Consider the following 21,154-nt stretch of genomic DNA (forward strand, 5'->3'; position numbering starts at 1 on the left):
CGACATTGCTCGACTTGAGTGGTCAGCATGTTCACCAGACATGAACCCTATCGAACATGCTTGGGATATATGGAAAAGGGCTGTTTATGGACGATGTGATCCACCAACCACTCTTAGGGATCTACGCCAAAACGCCGTTGAGGAGTTGGACAATAATGACCAACAGTGCCTTGGTGAACTTGCGGATAGTATGCCAGAACGAACACAGCCAAGAGGACGTGCTATTGGGTATTAGAGGTACCGGTGTGTGAAGCAGTCTGGACCACCACTTCTGAAGGTCTCGCTGTATGATGGTGCTTCATGCAATGTGTGCTTTTCATAAGCAATAAAAAGGTTGGAAATGAAGTTTATGTTGGTCTTCATTCCAATTTTCTGTAGAGGTTCCGGAACTCCCGGAACCGAGGTGATGAAAAACCTTTTATGATGTGAGTAAAAACACCCGCGTATTCGATTACAACGCACAGTCAAAGTTACAAAGAAATCGGTGTAGAACTTTCGGATATTTAAGATTTTGAACAAACGAATGTGAGGTCCATTAGAGCCCAAAGCACACCATGTTTATTTTGAGATTGTAGCATGTATGCATTTTCTTGACTCCTCGATTTTATGGTGAGTTCATTCATGCCTTAGGCCCTAACTGTGTCTATGAACATTCACGAAAAGGTCTCTTTGATTTCTATCGTTTTCATATGGGTACGACTAAGGCGTGCCTCAGACCCTATTGGTTCTCAGCGTCTCAGAGACCAAATGGTTCTCCAGTAGGTATATAAAAACACGCGCATATTGTAATGCAATGTTGTGACAGAACTTCATAGCCACTGGTGAAAAAATTTCGGAGATATACGATTTTAAACAAACGTACATTTACGTACTGGTTGGCTGTGGTGCATTATGCTTATTACCTGAGCCCCCATCTTACTCTGTTACTCGCTCCTGTGAACGGGAACGCGTTATGCAGATTTTGATGCCTCTCACCTCCATCTAGAAAAGATAACCTGAAGATGCCTAAATAAGGCGAAACGCGTCGTTGAAAAATAAAAAACTAAAATTGCAACCAAGACTGTTTTTAACCAATACTATTTACGTTTTTGTTTGTATAAATGAAGTCAATTTCCACGAGAACAGTGTATTCTAGAATATTCAACCATTATGAAAATAAAATCGATTATTTAGAGAGATATATCACTGCACGAGTATGTGTTAATTTGTTTCGGGAGAAAGTGCAATACGAAAGGAAATACACGAAAACCAGAAGTTGGATTTTCTTTTTATTCTGAGTGCTCTCCATTTTCTTGTTACCGCACGTTAATTTCACAAATGATTTAAACGTTGCTACCCCATGATGACCTACATTTGAGTTACTTTAAAATTAAAGTGTGTGGTGCTTCATTGTTCCATCTCCTATTTAACTTTAGAAAGCATGTCTGTATATAAGACTGATTTGTCAAATATTTTTATTGAATTATTTGCTCCTCTGTAATATAAGTTGATGTGTAACGTGTACTTCTAAATGAAAAGTTATCGTATCTTGGAATGGTTTCGTCCTAAGTTTGCTGAACAGACTTTATTTGGTGTACGAGGAAACCTTAGTGTAAACAGTTTTTTGCAGATATGACGGAAATGGATATGCAGAAGAAACTGTGGTTGGAAGTATCTGGTGCATTCGAACAACACTGATGTTCGGCAACTCGTTAGATATCATCAGTGGCACTATAAGATTCTATATGCCTCCTGTTGAGGCATTCAACCTTGCACGTCATTTCTACATAGAACATTCCAAGAAAATTGATACACTGGTCAGGATCATAATATTGGGCAATGGATATACATTAGGAAAACACATTTTTGATCAGAATCACAAGTTTATATTGTTTGAGTTCTGAACTAGACACAAAAATTGTCCACATCAGTTTTAACGATTTCATTAGTCAATAATATATACATTTGTCGAACATTTCATACAGTGATAACACATAAAACATTCCTTTTACGGAAACGCCGCGAAAGTCTTTTATTATACGTATAAAACACTACACACATAAAACATCAATAGAGTCTCACCAATTAAAAGTCTTGTTGTTCGTTGCTATGAGATCATCGATTCCCTGCGGCTTCATTTACCTGCCTAATCAATCGTCACGCGCACAGTTCAAACTGAAAATGAATCAACAGCACGACAGAAAATGTATACGTTAAATGTTCGAGTATCACACAGGAAGAATACAATGATATAGTTTTGATCTCGTAATTTGCACTCATATTTGAACTCACATACGCCTTTATCTTTATTCCCTCCGATACAACATCGTTATTTGATCGTTCGACACACAACACCAATTTAATGATAAACGGCAGGAAGCTACTTCGGTACTTTTTATTTGATACAGTGTGGGCAGTCAGCTTTCTTCAGAATTAAGGTTATAGGATATCAGCGTTTCACCGTTTGACAAGTGTCGTCTGAAGGTCATCAAAAGAATAATTTTATTTAACTAACGACAACTTGATCCACACCTAGAGCTGTTTATTTCCCTGTAAACTTTCTCATTGTTCATTTATTTAAAAACACCCTGTTTAGACAAATTTAATCACAGTTCCGCCAATAATTCTAGTCAGTAAGACACCACAAGTCTCAATGCTTGAGCACAACGAACGGGAAGAAAACTGCACGGTAACGTATACAAAAAAATGGGTACTATGGCGCTGCACAGAAGAAAAATAAATAAATTTTTCACTTTCAAATTGTATCCATGTTGAATACGATTTAAATTTTCGTTCTTCACAACTGGATAACTTATCACTACAAAGCACGTAACAAACGATTTGATTTTATTTTAGCACGATCTTTAGATTAATTTATGAAATTAACGTAAGATGATGCTCTCTTTGGTTTCTTGTTAGGAGGAAGCAGTGAAAAAGGCCAGCAATGTCGGTCTGACAATAAGAAACCGATAGGCTAAAGGAAACACTCACGTGTTGAGAAAAGTGATCAGTAGTGTGAAGAGCAGAGTAATTCAAAGAATAGCTTCAGCTCAAATGTTGAGACAAAAAAGAATGAAGGGGCGCTCTATTAGCTTCTACAAAATCCGTTGAAAATGACGTTAAGCCATTTCTGGTATACTGAGTGACACACATCTGGTACAGTCACTGCCAGTGAGTAGATACATGTTCCGTAATGGTCCACGGTGGTACCTACTTCGTGAGGAATTGGTCACTAATTACAGATCATGACAACACAGTCGGTACGTTCAGGGTGAAGTTGCAAGAAACATTTACATACGACGGGCTTATTAGGTCTTGATGCTTGCAGTGTTGTGTTGACAAGTAGTCTTTCCCTTTTAAAAGGTACTTTACGACATCGCATTAAAACATTTCTGGCAACTCGAAAATCAGCCGTAGTTGCTTTCTTGTAGAGCCTTTCACGGTTCATTACATAGGACGATACCAGCACGTAATACGATATTCAGTTGAAGCGTGTCAGAAAAGAAATCCTCCTAATGTATGTGAGACGTTAATAGCTATAATCACTCAGACAGTTCCGAATTCTCCATTGCAACCAATATGGAAACCTTGTTCCAACTGGGTATGTCCGTGGATGATAAATGCTTCTGCGCATATGGGCAAATTTTCTCTGGGTCCCACATAGCTCAGTCTTTGGCTGTCCATAGTAATAATCTTTCAGACGACTTGGCGACATACTAGGCGCTCGAGGACGGCTGATGACAGCGTCTGCAGAGGGCACCGCTGGGTCCAGTGGTCGCATATGAAGCATCTGTTGCAAAGTAGTTGTCATTGGTACTCTCTTCAACAACTTCAGGTTGCACTTCGGGGATTACATTGTATCCACATGTCTGTGAAACCAGCTGTACACAGATAGAGTAAATACACGTGGCCAGCTAGTAACCAGTGACATCTTCTGCGAATGTCATGGATTTCGGCGGTGTTGTGTGTACTAACATAGCCAGACAGTGTCCAGTCACATCTTATTCCACCACCATAAAGATCAGATAGACATTCACCTTTTGGTAGTAGCCAGTGACGTCAGCAGTCGACACCCTAGACTACAGTAAGGACTGATTGGACTTCTGAAGCCAGGCAGCCATCAGTGGTGTCCGAAGTCAGCCCCATGTGACTCAGTTAGACATCCGCGAGCAGCTAGTATCCAATGGCGCCAGCAGCCAATTCTTTGCAGTTCAGCGGCTGCAGACTGGACTTCCAGGATTTACAGCCAGGCAGCGTCCAGTGATGCCTGCAGTCAGCTCCTCGCAGACTGTTAGACATCCGTGGCCAGGTAGTGGCCAGTGGCGTCTGCAGCCATCATCCTGCGGACCAGCGGCGCGCGGCCGCCGGCGCCGTCCCATCATACGCAACTCTCAGGGATTCGTGACGTCATGAGGCGCTCCTTGATGGCGTGACCGTTGAGTTCGAGGTCCGGCGCGGGGGTGGTGGGCTGCGGGGGCGGCGAGTGCCTGCTGAGGCGCAGGTCCCGGGGCCGCGGGGCGCCGCCGCTCTCAGAGCTGGCCGAGGACGTCGCCTGCTCCGTCGGTGACGTCATCTGCAAAGCAGATCACATGATCGATATTTGGCATTTCTAGCAAATTGTGCGCTGACCAACAGCATGCCTCCACAGTTGATATTGTCTGTTTTAGAGATCACACACTACATGGCATTTCCAAGAATATATCATAAGAGTACATTTTATTTTTACTTTGTCAAAAAACTATACACTAAATGTGTAGAGTGACTTTACGATACAAACGGAAACGTGGCCTGAAAATGTTCAGAGAATTAGCCGTTGAAAACTGCATTACCTCGTTTTTTGTGCGCTACTGAGTTAATAACAAACGTTAAAAATTTTTGCTTATAGAAACAGGCTTCACAGAACTCCTGTAATCAGAACGCATCCTTCTAAGCGATTTTCAGACCCCTGAACCAGAGACTGTGTCATTCTCTGCATAAAATTTATTCATAAAACCTACGCAGTAATTACAAAAAGGACAAGTCTGAGCAGCGAGAAAGTTTCTGTGACATGTATGGATCCTATGTGCGTATATGCACATGCGGATGAAGGCACACACGCAAATTTATGAATACACTTAGGCATACAAATACGCGTACAAGGGGCGATCATAAAGTTTCGTTTCTAAGGGCATTTAAACCAGTATCGATATGTCAATCAGACAAAATAGCCAAGAACATTCAGGCAATCATCCCACGATGCACCAGGTTGAAGCTACCCGTTTGGTAAAACCCCGTGTCCTGCTGCATGGCCGGCCGCTGTGGCCGAGCGGTTCTAACCGCTTCAGTGGCTGGCTCTGAGCACTATGGGACTCAACATCTGTGGTCATCAGTCCCCTAGAACTACTTAAACCTAACTAACCTAAGGACATCACACACATCCATGCCCGAGACAGGATTCGAACCTGCGACCGTAGCGGTCACGCGGTTCCAGACTGTAGCGCCTAGTCGCTTCAGTCCGGAACCGCGCTGCTGCTACGGTCGCAGGTTCGAATCCTGCCTCGGGCATGGATGTGTGTGATGTCCTTAGGTTAGTTAGGTTTAAGTAGTTCTAAGTCTAGGGGACTGATGACCTCAGATGTTAAGTCTCATAGTGCTTAGAGCCATTTGAACCATATTTTACTGCGTGAAGAAGTCTGTAAGTGCCTGCTGCACGCCCTCGTCCTACAGTTATCATCGACTTTCCAAGGCCTTTTCTAATGTGCGAAAGCGTGATGATCGCAAGGGGAGAGATCGGGACTATAAAGTGGGTGCTTGATTGTCTCCCACTTCTGCCTCCCAGTTGATGCTGGCCTTCCAGATAGACCGGTGTCCTGTCTCGAATCGCGACCTGTACGGAACCCGACCCAGCTGGGAATCGAACCCGGGCCGTTAGGTATGACATTCCGTTGCGCTGTCCACTCAGCTACCAGGGGCGGACAGTGTCGGATGATAGCTCGTGTTGAAATTAGGTCGCATTAAAAACCCGATGGCATCAGCGTCACTGGGAGCGAGGAATGATTTACTTTGTTTTGACTACTGCGTGTGGCGTTTAAGTATTTCGTGTGGGTTCCAGATCTAGCACTTAGGGCACAGTGTCAGTTCGAAATCATTCAGGTAGTTGGACTTTGAAGCCATCGATGGGCCTTGTGCTGTTTCCTTCCTTTACGTTACTATGCTTAGCTAGCAATACGAATAATTAATTTCCAGTATTCTGGGGACAGTGCTGATTAAAGGCATGGTATAGGACGCCATGTTGTAGCAGACTTCCACCATTTCATTAATCGCATGCTTAGTCAGACCTCATGCTAGTGAGTTCAACGAGTGACAACTTCCATTTCTCCACTATCGTCTATCGAAATAGAATTACATTTCTGCTGTTGCTAATCCATACCGACTCCCCATATTGTTACGTAATGGTTTAAAGTAACATAAGATAGTAAATGTCTTGGTGATATTGCATCTGATGTTTAATTTCAGTGATAAATGATAAGGTTTCTAAATGCAAGTCAATAGTTATTAGATTTACTACATTTCCATTTCCCTCAGAGAGGTTCTGTGTGGTGTCTGTAGCCCATCAACGAGAGTGTACAATGAAATAGAGATGATAAATTCGTCACTACATGGTCGCATCAGTTCTTAGTGGTTTTGACGTGTACATTTACTTTTTATTTGTCAGTTCAGTTACAAAATACTAGAACTTAAAGGTGTCATTTTAACCAGTCAGGATTGAATGCGACCCTTGCAAAAACAGTAAATTATTCAGTCGCCTACAAGGCAATACACTGCAACCAAAACCTTTCCCTATGTTCCGATAAAAATGGTATCCCCTCCATTCTTCCGTAGCAATTACTGTTGAGGTTATTTCGTGCATCAATCATAGCTATGAACAATTATACAGGTTGGTCAGAAAAAGTTTCAAGAGCTTGTAAAGGTGTGGCAGGGTAGACTGTGCTGAGGTAAAACTGTTAAGAAAAAATTTCGTGTTTCTGAATCAATTAACTGAAGTTAGCCAGACTGTTCATGGTGTGGGTTCCTGTAGTCATGTCCTAGTTCATGAACCACGGGCAGCGTATGTGTGGCCAAGTAAGTGGTCCCGACAGTCGGGATACCAGTTACTTTGGAATAAGGCTGGGCATCTCGGACATATTCTGAGTCGTGGTCACCTTTGTGCTCATATGGCAAAGACTACCAAATCCACCGGTTAGTCCCTCAGCCGTTAGGGGTAAAACACAATGGGACTCGGGGCAAGTAAGGCTATCAACCTGCTGCAATGGTACTTTAAATATGATGGTGGCAACAATCAGAGCAAAACGCCTCGGACCTTTGGAGGTGACAGAGTCCCACCTCTAACTGACAAACCAGGGATTCCTAAGATACGACTTGGCAAACAAATGGTAATGAGATGGGGAGCTGTTAATATCAATGGGGGCTACTCTGGGAAGAAGGTAGAGCTGGCAGAGGCTGCAAGTAAGATGGGGCTGGACGTTTTAGCTGTTAGTGACATTCGGGTAAGGGGTGAGAAAGGAGAGGAAGTGGGAGAATACAAGGTCTACCTGTCAGGAGTCAAAGCAGGAATAGCACAATGGGGTGTAGGGCTTTACATCAGGAAAGAAATGGAACCCAGCGTAGTTGCAATAAGGTATGTAAACGAACGACTGATGTGGATAGATTTGACAGTGCCTAGCAAGAAAATTAGGATTGTGGCAGTATATTCGCATTGTGAAGGGACAGATAAAGATAAGATGGATAGTTTTTATGAGGCATTCAGTGATGTAGTTGTTAGAGTAAAGGACAAGGACAGTGTTCTGCTCATGGGTGATTTTAACGCCAGGATTGGAAATCGAACAGAAGGGTATGACAAGGTTATGGGTAAATTTGGAGAGGATATGTAGGCCAACAGGAATGGGAAACAACTCTTGGATTTCTGTGCCAGTATGGGCTTAGTAATCACAAACTACTTTTTTAAACATAAGAACATTCCAGAATGAGATTTTCATTCTGCAGCGGAGTGTGCGCTGATATGAAACTTCCTGGCAGATTAAAACTGTGTGCCCGACCGATACTCGAACTCAGGACCTTTGCCTTTCGCGGGCACTTGCCCGCGAAAAGCAAAGGTCCCGAGTTCGAGTCTCGGTCGGGCACACAGTTTTAATCTGCCAGGAAGTTTCATAAGAACATTCACCGGTATACTTGGGAAGGCAGGGGAACCAGATCTGTCATTGACTATATAATAACAGATCAGGAATTCAGGAAGGCTGTGAGGGACACACGTGTATTCAGGGGATTCTTTGATGACACTGATCATTATTTAATCTGCAGTGAAATTGGAACTGTGAGGCCGAAAGTGCAGGAGGTCAGGTCCATATGTAGGAGGATAAGAAAGAAATGGTTCAAATGGCTCTGAGCACTATGGGACTTAACATCTGTGGTCATCAGTCCCCTAGAACTTAGAACTACTTAAACCTAACTAACCTAGGACATCACACACAGCCATACCCGAGGCAGGTTTCGAACCTGCGACCGTAGCAGTCGCGCGGTTCCGTACTGAGCGCCTAGAACCGCTAGACCACCGCGGCCGGCTAGGAGGATAAGAGTGGAGAAACTTCAGGATAAGGAAATCAGGCACAAGTACATAACAGCGATCTCAGAAAGGTACCAGTTAGTTGAATGTAGTCAATTACAGTCATTCGAAAAGGAATGGACAAGGTACAGGGACACAGTACTAGAAGTGGCTGAAGAATGTCTTGGAACAGTAGTATGTAAAAGTAGGATGAAGCAAACAGCTTGGTGGAATGACACAGTCAAGGCAGCCTGTAAAAGGAAAAAGGAGGCGTATCAGAAATGGCTACATGCTAGAACTCAGGTAGACAGAGAAAGTTATGTTGAAGAAAGAAACAAAGCCGAACAGATAATTGCAACATCCAAGAAGAAATCTTGGGAAGACTTTGGAAACAGGTTGGAGACTATGGGTCAAGCTGCTGGAAAACCATTCTGGAGTGTAATTAGCAGCCTTAGAAGGGGAGGTAAGAAGGAAATGACAAGTATTTTGGACAGGTCAGGAAAACTGCTGGTGAATCCTGTGGATGCCTTGGGCAGATGGAGGGAATATTTTGAAGAGTTGCTCAATGTTGGTGAAAATGCGATCAGTAATGTTTCAGATTTCAAGGTAGAATGGGATAGGATCACATTTGAGGAAGTGGAGAAAATGGTCAATAGATTGCAGTGCAATAAAGCAGCTGGGGTGGATGAAATTAAGTCAGAACTCATCAAATACAGTGGAATGTCAGGTCTTAAATGGCTACACAGGATAACTGAAATGGCCTGGGAGTCGGAACAGGTTCCATCAGACTGGACGAAAGCAGTAATCACACCAATCTTTAAACATGGAAACAGAAAAGATTGTAACAACTACAGAGGTATCTCTTTAATCAGCGTTGTGGGTAATATCTTCTCGGGTATTGTTGAAAGGAAAGTGCATTAGTTGAGGACCAATTGGATGAAAATCAGTGTGGGTTTAGGCCTCTTAGAGGTTGTCAGGACCAGATCTTTAGCTTACGGCAAATAATGGAGAAGTGTTATGAGTGGAACAGGGAATTGTATCTACGCTTTATAGATCTAGAAAAGGCATATGACCGGGTTCCTAGGAGGAAGTTATTGTCTGTTCTACGAGATTATGGAATAGGAGGCAAACTTTTACAAGCAATTAAAGGTCTTTGCATGGATGGTCAGGCAACAGTTAGAGTTGACGGTAAATTGAGTTCATGGTTCAGAGTAGTTTCAGGGGTAAGACGAGGCTGCAACCTGTCTCCACTGTTGTTCATATTATTTATGGATCATATGTTGAAAACAATAAACTGGCTGAGTGAGATTAAGATATGTGAACACAAAATAAGCAGTCATGCATATGCAGATGACTTAGTTGTGATGGCAGATTCGATTGAAAGTTTGCAAAGTAATATTTCAGAGATAGGTCAGATATGTAAGGACTATGGTATGAAGATTAGCATCTCCAAAACGAAAGTAATGGCAGTGGGAAAGAAATATAAACGGATTGAGTGCCAAATAGGAGGAACAAAGTTAGAACAGGTGGACGGTTTCAAGTACTTAGGATGCATATTCGCACAGGATGGCAACATAGTGAAAGAACTGGAAGCGAGGTGTAGCAAAGCTAACGCAGTGAGCGCTCAGCTACGATCTACTCTCTTCTGCAAGAAGGAAGTCAGTACCAAGACTAAGTTATCTGTGCACCGTTCAATCTTTCGACCAACTTTGTTGTATGGGAGCGAAAGCTGGGTGGATTCAGGTTACCTTATCAACAAGGTTGAGGTTACGGATATGAAAGTAGCTAGGATGATTGCAGGTACTAGTAGATGGGAACAATGGCAGGAGGGTGTCCACAATGAGGAAATCAAAGAAAAACTGGGAATGAACTCTATAGATGTAGCAGTCAGGGCGAACAGGCTTAGATGGTGGGGTCATGTTACACGCATGGGAGAAGCAAGGTTACCCAAGAGACTCATGGGTTCAGCAGTAGAGGATAGGAGGAGTCGGGGCAGACCAAGGAGAAGGTACCTGGATTCGGTTAAGAATGATTTTGGAGTAATAGGTTTAACATCAGAAGAGGCACCAATGTTAGCACTGAATAGGGGATCATGGAGGAATTTTATAAGGGGGGCTATGCTCCAGACTGAACGCTGAAAGGCATAATCAGTCTTAAAGGATGATGATGATGATGATGAGCCAGACTGTTCTAAGGTACCAAAAGAAGAACACATTTGATGACACTGTCTCTGGCTACCCACTTGAAGTTGGATGTACAACGTGCTGACTGGCTAAATGCAATGCTAATTAACTCAGAAACGGAACAATGTATAGAATTGTTTTTCCTGAGATATTATTATTTCTCAGCAGAATCTACCATGGAGCACCGTTACATGCACTTTAGGCTATTTCTGACCACACTGTATATCTTCCTTATATCTGACGATTCGTGTCGTAGCATCTCGATATCACTGGACATACAATGACTCTCTCTCTCTCTCTCTCTCTCTCTCTCTCTCTCTCTCTCTCTCTCTCTATATATATATATATATATATATATATATATATATATATATATATATATGTGTGTGTGTGTGTGTGTGTGTGTGTGTGTGTGTGTGTGTGTGTGTGTGTCTGTATGTATGACCCTGAGATGTTCTCCAAAACACCAATAGATTTCAGTCCAATTTAACACAATAACAGCATCAGAACTGTGAGTTTGTATCCTCCTTGCCCCAATAGGAGAGAGAGGGAGAAACGTGGTTTTTCCGTGACCGGCATGTTGTGTGAGAACAAAATCAACCTGCTTCGCCGGGTAGCCTAGTAGTCAGGAGAATGAAACAGTTTTTCTGGCCCCCAGACCCATAGGCTGTTCTGCATGAGAGGCATGTTATGTTGGAGTAGTATCAGCCTGCTGTTCGACCTCCTTTGTATGATGGCCTCTGTGCCAGGGGCAAATAAATCATTATCAAGTTCCTGATGTTTAGTCTGCCCTGCATGACAGGAATGTTGTGTAAGTAGTATTGGCTTTATTGAACTGGTGTCATACTTAGGAACATGACTAGGGACAGGTTGAGATGGATAGAGAAGGAGATGGAGAGAGTGAGGGGGAGGAGGAAATTGGCAAGTAGAGGGGAGATGAGGGATGCATGTGGCAGATGGAAGGTGTAGAGGGGTGGTGGGCTGATGGAAAGGGAAGAGGGAGAGGAGAAAATGGGAAGGAGAAGAGGGAGGAGGATATGGTGGGAGGGAGGGAGAGGAAGGTATGGTAAGAGAGGGGGTGGAGGAAATGGCCAATAGTGGAGGAGGAGATGGAGAGACAGCGAGAATTGGGAGGAGACAGAGGTGGGAGGATGAGGTGGCAGACAGAGGGAGGGTGGATACAGAGGGGGAAGGAGAAGTATGTCAGTGTATGTGTTGAAGGCATAAATGAGTGAAGCCGCAGGTAAAAGGTCAATTTCTCAAAATCTCAATAGCAGTGGTGCCTGGACTTACAGTTTAATGAACTTTTCTTCTAGTTTTCTCCAGTATTGCCTTCGGTAGAAGTATGTAACTCCTGTTGTCCCACACGCAGCGAGCGTGCATCTGTGTTGTGGTGAATGAGGAAACTGCCGGCCGCTTTCGTTCATACCGTGTGCAAAGCGAGTGACGGGGAACGAGTGCCGCTCATGTGGCTTCACCCCTCGAATGCAGTACTGTTTGTGGCGTTAGTTTCTGCGATGCAGTCTAACGTGCGCGTGTGTAAATTCGGCCCTTGGTCCTGCTCCGGAGATAGCCGTAATTTCAGTGAGTCGCTGGACAGAAGCAGAGTAACGTACCAGGGGCGAGGAGGTGCGCGGCTGCGGCCAGAGCGGCTGACCCGGCGCTGGAGACCCGCTGGACGGCGGCGTTGGGCGCGCGGGCGGCGAGACGCGACGCACCACTAGCTGGTCGCTGCCCCCCGTGCATTCTAGCAACACAGAACACTGAACAATTTTAATGAACATTTTTGGAACAGCGATCAAAAATTTTTTTAAAAAATTTTGTTTTTAAAATTCAGTCTTGATCGCACCACGTATGCTACAAGAACATAGGTGACCGGTTTCGGTAATATCGCATGACCATCATCAGACCCATGGCATCCTTCGAAGACGGTAGGTCGAGCACTCTCCTCAGCTGCTGTGATGTCAGCCAGTTGAGAGTGCTCCACCTATGTTCTTGTAGCATACGTGGTGCGATCAAGACTGAATTTTGAAAAGAAAATTTTTTTACAAAACACAGACTCCTTACTTCTCGTCACTCTTAGGTTTCTCATGATGTACAGTGAAATTCAGCACTACACCAACACTCTTCCTTGGCCATCAGCGTGTAATACTCATGTATATACAGGGTGGACAAAATAAAACTCGCCTGGGAAAAAATTTTTCGCACCTTGAGATAGGCAAACATACATACATCATCCACAACTGGGACAGATGATATAAGCTGGGTTGCCTACCTTAAGATGCATGAAAAACAGAGTGATTCAAAAAGATGGAATCACTTTCTGTTGGCTATGTTTCCTACACTATACATTGTATGTGAATTCCGTCAGGTATATTTGAAAGAGAATGATGTAAAGTTTCAAATACTACCACAAGAGTGCTCCAGTGCCGCACTCCAGTGCCGCATATTAGGTCAGTTGAAAGCGAGATGGCTACTATGTCACGTCAGCTTGTCTGCGACTGCGGTGGAGCGTGCATTTTGGCGTACGTTCAACGTTGAACCTTCCACAAGGAATAAACAATTTGACTAAAATGGCCGTCTGTGTGACGGTAACCGCCCAGGCCAACTGCGTGTATCGGAGAAGTACGTGGAGGGCATTCGGGTTAGCTTTGAACGTAGCCCAATCAACCTGTAGAGTGAGGAGGAAACTTGGACTACGGCGAACAACTGTGAATCATATAGAATTTTGTGACTGTGTGCTCCGAAACGTGGAAGAAGATGAATTATTTATGTATCGTGTAATTTTTAGTGATGGAGCTACGTTTCACTTAAATAGTAAAGTCAACAAGCACTAGGTTCGGATAAAGGGGCTACAAAATCCCCAAGTAACACAGTTACGACAGTATCGTTGACAACGGTTTATATACACTTTTTTGACGACATTACGGTTACTGAAGTACCATATCTCAGAATGCTTCAAAGCTGATTTGTTCCTCAAGGGAATGAAGATTCAAGATACACGAGTGGCCATTAAAATTGCTACACCAAGAAGAAATGCAGATCATAAATGGGTATTCATTGGACAAATATATTATACTAGAACTGACATGTGATTACATCGTCACGCAATTTGGGTGCATAGATCTTGAGAAATCAGTACCCAGAACTACCACCTCTGGCCGTAATGACGGCCTTCATACGCCTGGGCATTGAGTCAAACAGAGCTTGGATGGCGTGTACAGGTACAGTTGCTGATGCGGCTTCAACACGATACCACAGTTCATCAAGAGTAGTGACTGGCGTATTGTGACGAGACAGGGGCTCGGCCACTATATCCAGAAAGGCCCGTACAGGACCTGCAACACGCGGCCGTGCATTATCCTGCTGAAATGTAAAGTTTCGAAGCGATCGAATGAAGGGTAGAGCCACGGGTCGTAACACATCTGAAATGTAACGTCCACTGTTCAAAGTGCCTTCAATGGAACAAGAGGTGACCGAGACGTGTAACCAATGGCATCCCATACCATCACGCCGGGTGATTCGCCAGTATGGCGATGACGAATACACGCTTCCAATGTGCGTTCACCGTGATGTCGCCAAACACGGATGCGACCATCATGATGCTGTAAACAGAACCTGGATTCACCCGAAAAAATGACGTTTTGCCATTCGTGCACCCAGGTTCGTCGGTGAGTAGACCATCGCGGACACTCCTGTCTGTGATGCAGCGTCATGGGTAACTGCAGCCATGGTCTCCGAGCTAATAGTCCATGTTGCTGGAAACGTCGTCCAACTGTTCGTGAAGATGATTGTTGTCTTGCAAACGTCCCCATCTGTTGACTCGGAATGAGACGTGGCTGCACGATCCGTTACAGCCAAGCGGATAAGATGCCTGTCATCTCGACTGCTAGTGATACGAGGCCGTTGGGATCCAGCACGGCGTTCCGTATTACCCTCCTGAACCCACCGATTCCATATTCTGCTAACAGTCATTGGATCTCGACCAACGCGAGCAGCAATGTCGTGATACGATAAACCGCAATCGCTATAGGCTACAATCCGACATCTATCAAAGTCGGAAACGTGGTGGCACGCATTTCTCCTCCTTGCACGAGGCATCACAACAACGTTTCATTAGGTAACGCCGGTCAACTGCTGTTTGTGTTTCAGAAATCGGCTGGAAAGATTCCTCGCGTCAGCACGTTGTAGGTGTCGCCACCGACGCCAACCTTGTGTGAATGCTCTGAAAAGCTACTCACTTGCATATCACTGCATCTTCTTCCTGTCGGTTAAATTTCGCGTCTGTAGCACGTCATCTGCGTGGTGAAGCAATTTTAATGGCCAGTAGTGTATTACATATTCGAGCACAACGAAGCTCCACCCCTTTGGCATTTAAATTTTCGATGTTTCCTGAATGAATCGCTACCTAAACGACGGAAAGGTCGCATAGAGAATAAATACTTAACAATCTGCTTTTAGCTGGCGAGATCCCCTGATCCCCCCAAATCCTGAGAGTTTTCCTCGTGGGCGAACGTAAAAGTCACCGTTTACATTTCAGTGACCTACGAAAATGTAAGACAGCTGCAGTGAACTCAGTGATGGGAGCCATTCGCCATCGAGTGTGGGATAAATTAAGCTAACGTCTATATTTCCCTTGTCTAGCCGAAGGGGTCGTATAGAACATCTGCAAACTTCCATTCATTTACAATCAAATGTCATTTACAGAATTAAGATACAACACACATTCAAGACATATAGCCAGCTGAAATGGTGTCCACAGTTTTCAATAACTCTGCGTTGCCCATGTACAAGAATGTGCTGTAATGTCCCGTTCTACGAATTGGATATATTATTCATTCCCAGATATGCTCCTTAGGAAATAAAATTTGTCGTAAATAATATATCTAATAAAGAAGAACACATAACTTTGAGTGTTCTACGATATTTCTTTCTGTAGTTTCGGTTTATAATCGTGTAGAGCATATACACTCCTGGAAATGGAAAAAAGAACACATTGACACCGGTGTGTCAGACCCACCATACTTGCTCCGGACACTGCGAGGGCTGTACAAGCAATGATCACACGCACGGCACAGCGGACACACCAGGAACCGCGGTGTTGGCCGTCGAATGGCGCTAGCTGCGCAGCATTTGTGCACCGCCGCCGTCAGTGTCAGCCAGTTTGCCGTGGCATACGGAGCTCCATCGCAGTCTTTAACACTGGTAGCATGCCGCGACAGCGTGGACGTGAACCGTATGTGCAGTTGACGGACTTTGAGCGAGGGCGTATAGTGGGCATGCGGGACGCCGGGTGGACGTACCGCCGAAATGTTCAACACGTGGGGCGTGAGGTCTCCACAGTACATCGATGTTGTCGCCAGTGGTCGGCGGAAGGTGCACGTGCCCGTCGACCTGGGACCGGACCGCAGCGACGCACGGATGCACGCCAAGACCGTAGGATCCTACGCAGTGCCGTAGGGGACCGCACCGCCACTTCCCAGCAAATTAGGGACACTGTTGCTCCTGGGGTATCGGCGAGGACCATTCGCAACCGTCTCCATGAAGCTGGGCTACGGTCCCGCACACCGTTAGGCCGTCTTCCGCTCACGCCCCAACATCGTGCAGCCCGCCTCCAGTGGTGTCGCGACAGGCGTGAATGGAGGGACGAATGGAGACGTGTCGTCTTCAGCGATGAGAGTCGCTTCTGCCTTGGTGCCAATGATGGTCGTATGCGTGTTTGGCGCCGTGCAGGTGAGCGCCACAATCAGGACTGCATACGACCGAGGCACACAGGGCCAACACCCGGCATCATGGTGTGGGGAGCGATCTCCTACACTGGCCGTACACCACTGGTGATCGTCGAGGGGACACTGAATAGTGCACGGTACATCCAAACCGTCATCGAACCCATCGTTCTACCATTCCTAGACCGGCAAGGGAACTTGCTGTTCCAACAGGACAATGCACGTCCGCATGTATCCCGTGCCACCCAACGTGCTCTAGAAGGTGTAAGTCAACTACCCTGGCCAGTAAGATCTCCGGATCTGTCCCCCATTGAGCATGTTTGGGACTGGATGAAGCGTCGTCTCACGCGGTCTGCACGTCCAGCACGAACGCTGGTCCAACTGAGGCGCCAGGTGGAAATGGCATGGCAAGCCGTTCCACAGGACTACATCCAGCATCTCTACGATCGTCTCCATGGGAGAATAGCAGCCTGCATTGCTGCGAAAGGTGGATATACACTGTACTAGTGCCGACATTGTGCATGCTCTGTTGCCTGTGTCTATGTGCCTGTGGTTCTGTCAGTGTGATCATGTGATGTATCTGACCCCAGGAATGTGTCAATAAAGTTTCCCCTTCCTGGGACAATGATTTCACGGTGTTCGTATTTCAATTTCCAGGAGTGTATAATCATCTGGTTTTCCTTTAAAAATATGAAGAGGCAGAAGAAGTATTTAAGGTATTTAATAACATATCTCTTTTTCATAACAGCATATCAGTTCATAGAATAGATACTAGGGCTACGGGTTCATTTCGCAAGCGCGAAAGCATCACGGAGATGCTCAGAAAATGGCGGACGCTACAAGAGAGGCATTTTGCATCACTTTGTTGTTTGCTCTTAAAGTTCCGAGAGTGTACAGTCCTGCAAGAGTTAACCAATATAATGCTTCCTCCTACATATATCTCGCGGAAAGATCATGATGGTAAAATTAGAGATTGGATCCCACAGGGGGGCGGGGGGGGGGGGGGGGGGGGCTTCATAAGTCTTTCCTTCCGCGAATCATCAGCCGCTGGAACATGAAAGGGAGCAAGTGACACTAATATAGAAAGTAGCCTGTGCCACATATTTACGATTGTTTGTGGAGTACAGAAGTAGATGAAGATCCACAAATAAAACAATTAGCATACAGATTTATAGTCACACACTCTGAGCTAGAAAGTACAGGTGAAAGCTCAGAGATAAAGAAAAAAAGGGAAAAACTCGGAGGATGTATGATTTGTGGAGAGCGGTCTACAACGAGAAGAGAATCTGATGGATGACAGCTGAGTGTATCAGGAGGCGAAAACCCGAGGGGCAACGACATAGTACGATCGGCGTCCTCTGTCGACTTGACCGACTTAATACTCGTACACCGCGGAAACGTCGAGACTGGAAGACATTATTGCTACGAATTAGACGAACACTAACTTGGATTTTCACCGACATACCTTCTTTCTTTTTTAATTACGGATAAGTGATACAACGATTTTCGAGTCGGCTACATTAAGTAAATTGTCACGGGATACGTCATCCAGTTGTAGTCTGGGCCACAACCAATTAACTAATTGTGGTAGACTGCAGTGGTTCATGCGTGCAAACGTTTTGTGCTTCTGTACGCGTTTTGGTAGTACTGAAAATTCGGTCTGATTATACGGATAGCGCGTCTCAGAAGGAATCTTCAATATTTAGGAATGTGACAGGAATAATCATTCGAAGCAAAAAAGTCTGGTACGCATGAGCATTAGAATGCATACCTTAAGAGCTGCGGGCATATGGGGTATCGTCTCAGTTGTGCGAGTGGATTCGTGATTTCCTGTCAGGAAGGCCGCAGTTCGTAGTAATAGACGGCAAATCATCGAGTAAAACTGAAGTGATATCGGGTGTTCCCCGGGGAAGCGTCCTGGGACCTCTGCTGTTCCTGATCTACACTCCTGGAAATTGAAATACGAACACCGTGAAATCATTGTCCCAGGAAGGGGAAACTTTATTGACACATTCCTGGGGTCAGATACATCACATGATCACACTGACAGAACCACAGGCACATAGACACAGGCAACAGAGCATGCACAAGGTCGGCACTAGTACAGTGTATATCCACCTTTCGCAGCTATGCAGGCTGCTATTCTCCCATGGAGACGATCGTAGAGATGCTGGATGTAGTCCTGTGGAACGGCTTGCCATGCCATTTCCACCTGGCGCCTCAGTTGGACCAGCGTTCGTGCTGGACGTGCAGACCGCGTGAGACGACGCTTCATCCAGTCCCAAACATGCTCAGTGGGGGACAGATCCGGAGATCTTACTGGCCAGGGTAGTTGACTTACACCTTCTAGAGCACGTTGGGTGGCACGGGATACATGCGGACGTGCATTGTCCTGTTGGAACAGCAAGTTCCCTTGCCGGTCTAGGAATGGTAGAACGATGGGTTCGATGACGGTTTGGATGTACCGTGCACTATTCAGTGTCCCCTCGACGATCACCAGTGGTGTACGGCCAGTGTAGGAGATCGCTCCCCACACCATGATGCCGGGTGTTGGCCCTGTGTGCCTCGGTCGTATGCAGTCCTGATTGTGGCGCTCACCTGCACGGCGCCAAACACGCATACGACCATCATTGGCACCAAGGCAGAAGCGACTCTCATCGCTGAAGACGACACGTCTCCATTCGTCCCTCCATTCACGCCTGTCGCGACACCACTGGAGGCGGGCTGCACGATGTTGGGGCGTGAGCGGAAGACGGCCTAACGGTGTGCGGGACCGTAGCCCAGCTTCATGGAGACGGTTGCGAATGGTCCTCGCCGATACCCCAGGAGCAACAGTGTCCCTAATTTGCTGGGAAGTGGCGGTGCGGTCCCCTATGGCACTGCGTAGGATCCTACGGTCTTGGCGTGCATCCGTGCGTCGCTGCGGTCCGGTCCCAGGTCGACGGGCACGTGCACCTTCCGCCGACCACTGGCGACAACATCGATGTACTGTGGAGACCTCACGCCCCACGTGTTGAGCAATTCGGCGGTACGTCCACCCGGCCTCCCGCATGCCCACTATACGCCCTCGCTCAAAGTCCGTCAACTGCACATACGGTTCACGTCCACGCTGTCGCGGCATGCTACCAGTGTTAAAGACTGCGATGGAGCTCCGTATGCCACGGCAAACTGGCTGACACTGACGGCGGCGGTGCACAAATGCTGCGCAGCTAGCGCCATTCGACGGCCAACACCGCGGTTCCTGGTGTGTCCGCTGTGCCGTGCGTGTGATCATTGCTTGTACAGCCCTCTCGCAGTGTCCGGAGCAAGTATGGTGGGTCTGACACACCGGTGTCAATGTGTTCTTTTTTCCATTTCCAGGAGTGTATATAAATGACCTGGGTGACAATCTGAGCAGTTCTCTTAGGTTGTTCGCAGATGATGCTGTAATTTACCGTCTAGAAAGGTCATCCGAATACCAGTATCAGTTGTAAAGCGATTTAGAAAAAATTGCTGTATGGTGTGGCAGGTGGCACACGAAAAGTGTGAGGTGATCCACATGAGTTCCAAAAGAAATCCGTTGCAATTCGATTACTCGATAAGTAGTACAATTCTCAAGGCTTTCAATTCAACTAAGTACCTGGGTGTTAAAATTACGAACAACTTCAGTTGGAAAGACCACATAAATAATATTGTGGGGAAGGCGGGCCAAAGGCTGCGTTTCATTGGCAGGACACTTAGAAGATGCAACAAGTCCGCTAAAGAGACAGCTTACACTACACTCCTTCGTCCTCTGTTAGAATATTGCTGCGCGATGTGGGATCCTTACCAGGTGGGATTGACGGAGGACATCGAAAGGGTGCAAAAGAGGGCAGCTCGTTTTGTATTATCACATAATAGGGGAGAGAGTGTGGCAGATATGATACGCGAGTTGGGATGGAAGTCATTAAAGCAAAGACGCTTTTCGTCGCGGCGAGATCTATTTACGAAATTTCAGTCACCAACTTTCTCTTGCGAATGCGAAAATATTTTGTTGAGCGCAACCTACATAGGTAGGAATGATCATCAAACTAAAATAAGAGAAATCAGAGCTCGAACAGAAAGGTTTAGGTGTTAGTTTTTCCCGCGCGCTGTTCGGTAGTGGAATGGTAGAGAGATAGTATGATTGTGGTTCGATGAACCCTCTGCCAAGCACTTAAATGTGAATTGCAGAGTAATCATGTAGATGGAGATGGAGATGTAGATGTAAGAGCTATGAACACTTGTTCGATACTGTGAAACTAAATCTCTTCTAAAGGGAGCTCTTGGTTTTCCCTAATTTGAGAGGCGGCAGGTTGGAACAAAACAAGAAAAAAAATGTTTCGAAACATTCGCTCCGAAGTGTATACCTTAAGAGCTATGATCGCTTGTTCATCTTGGCTACTATGAAATATATCTTTGAAATATATGTATTTTAGAATCCATGTCTACTAGACTTTTTTGCTTCTAATGATCGATTATTACTGAATATCGACCACTTCTTCTGAAGCATCATGTAAGAAGTTGATCGGAATATAGTTTTTCAATACAGTTTACGAAGAGCTCAAACACGCGCATATACATTGATGACCGTTACAACATCGGAACGGATACCAAATGAAGTAATTTTTCTTACTGTACATGGAACACTGTAGGAGAAATACCTGATAATTAATATGGTCATCTGAGAA

At 45.4% G+C, this 21,154-nt stretch overlaps 1 protein-coding gene across 1 annotated transcript in view; it reads right to left on the reverse strand.

Moving 5' to 3' along the window:
- Nucleotides 1-1,979: 1,979 nt before the first annotated feature.
- Nucleotides 1,980-21,154, reverse strand: part of LOC124545656 (hemicentin-2-like) — a 421,092-nt gene continuing 401,917 nt past the window's right edge. The window contains exons 12-13 of the mRNA XM_047124602.1: nucleotides 12,357-12,503; nucleotides 1,980-4,552 (exon numbers count right to left, since the gene is read on the reverse strand). Coding sequence (XP_046980558.1) covers nucleotides 4,358-4,552; nucleotides 12,357-12,503 — 342 coding nt within the window. The 3' untranslated portion in view covers nucleotides 1,980-4,357. The remainder of the gene's footprint in view (nucleotides 4,553-12,356; nucleotides 12,504-21,154) is intronic.

This window comes from Schistocerca americana, chromosome 8 (genome assembly GCF_021461395.2).
Source record: "Schistocerca americana isolate TAMUIC-IGC-003095 chromosome 8, iqSchAmer2.1, whole genome shotgun sequence".
Taxonomy (NCBI): Eukaryota; Metazoa; Arthropoda; class Insecta; order Orthoptera; family Acrididae; genus Schistocerca; species Schistocerca americana.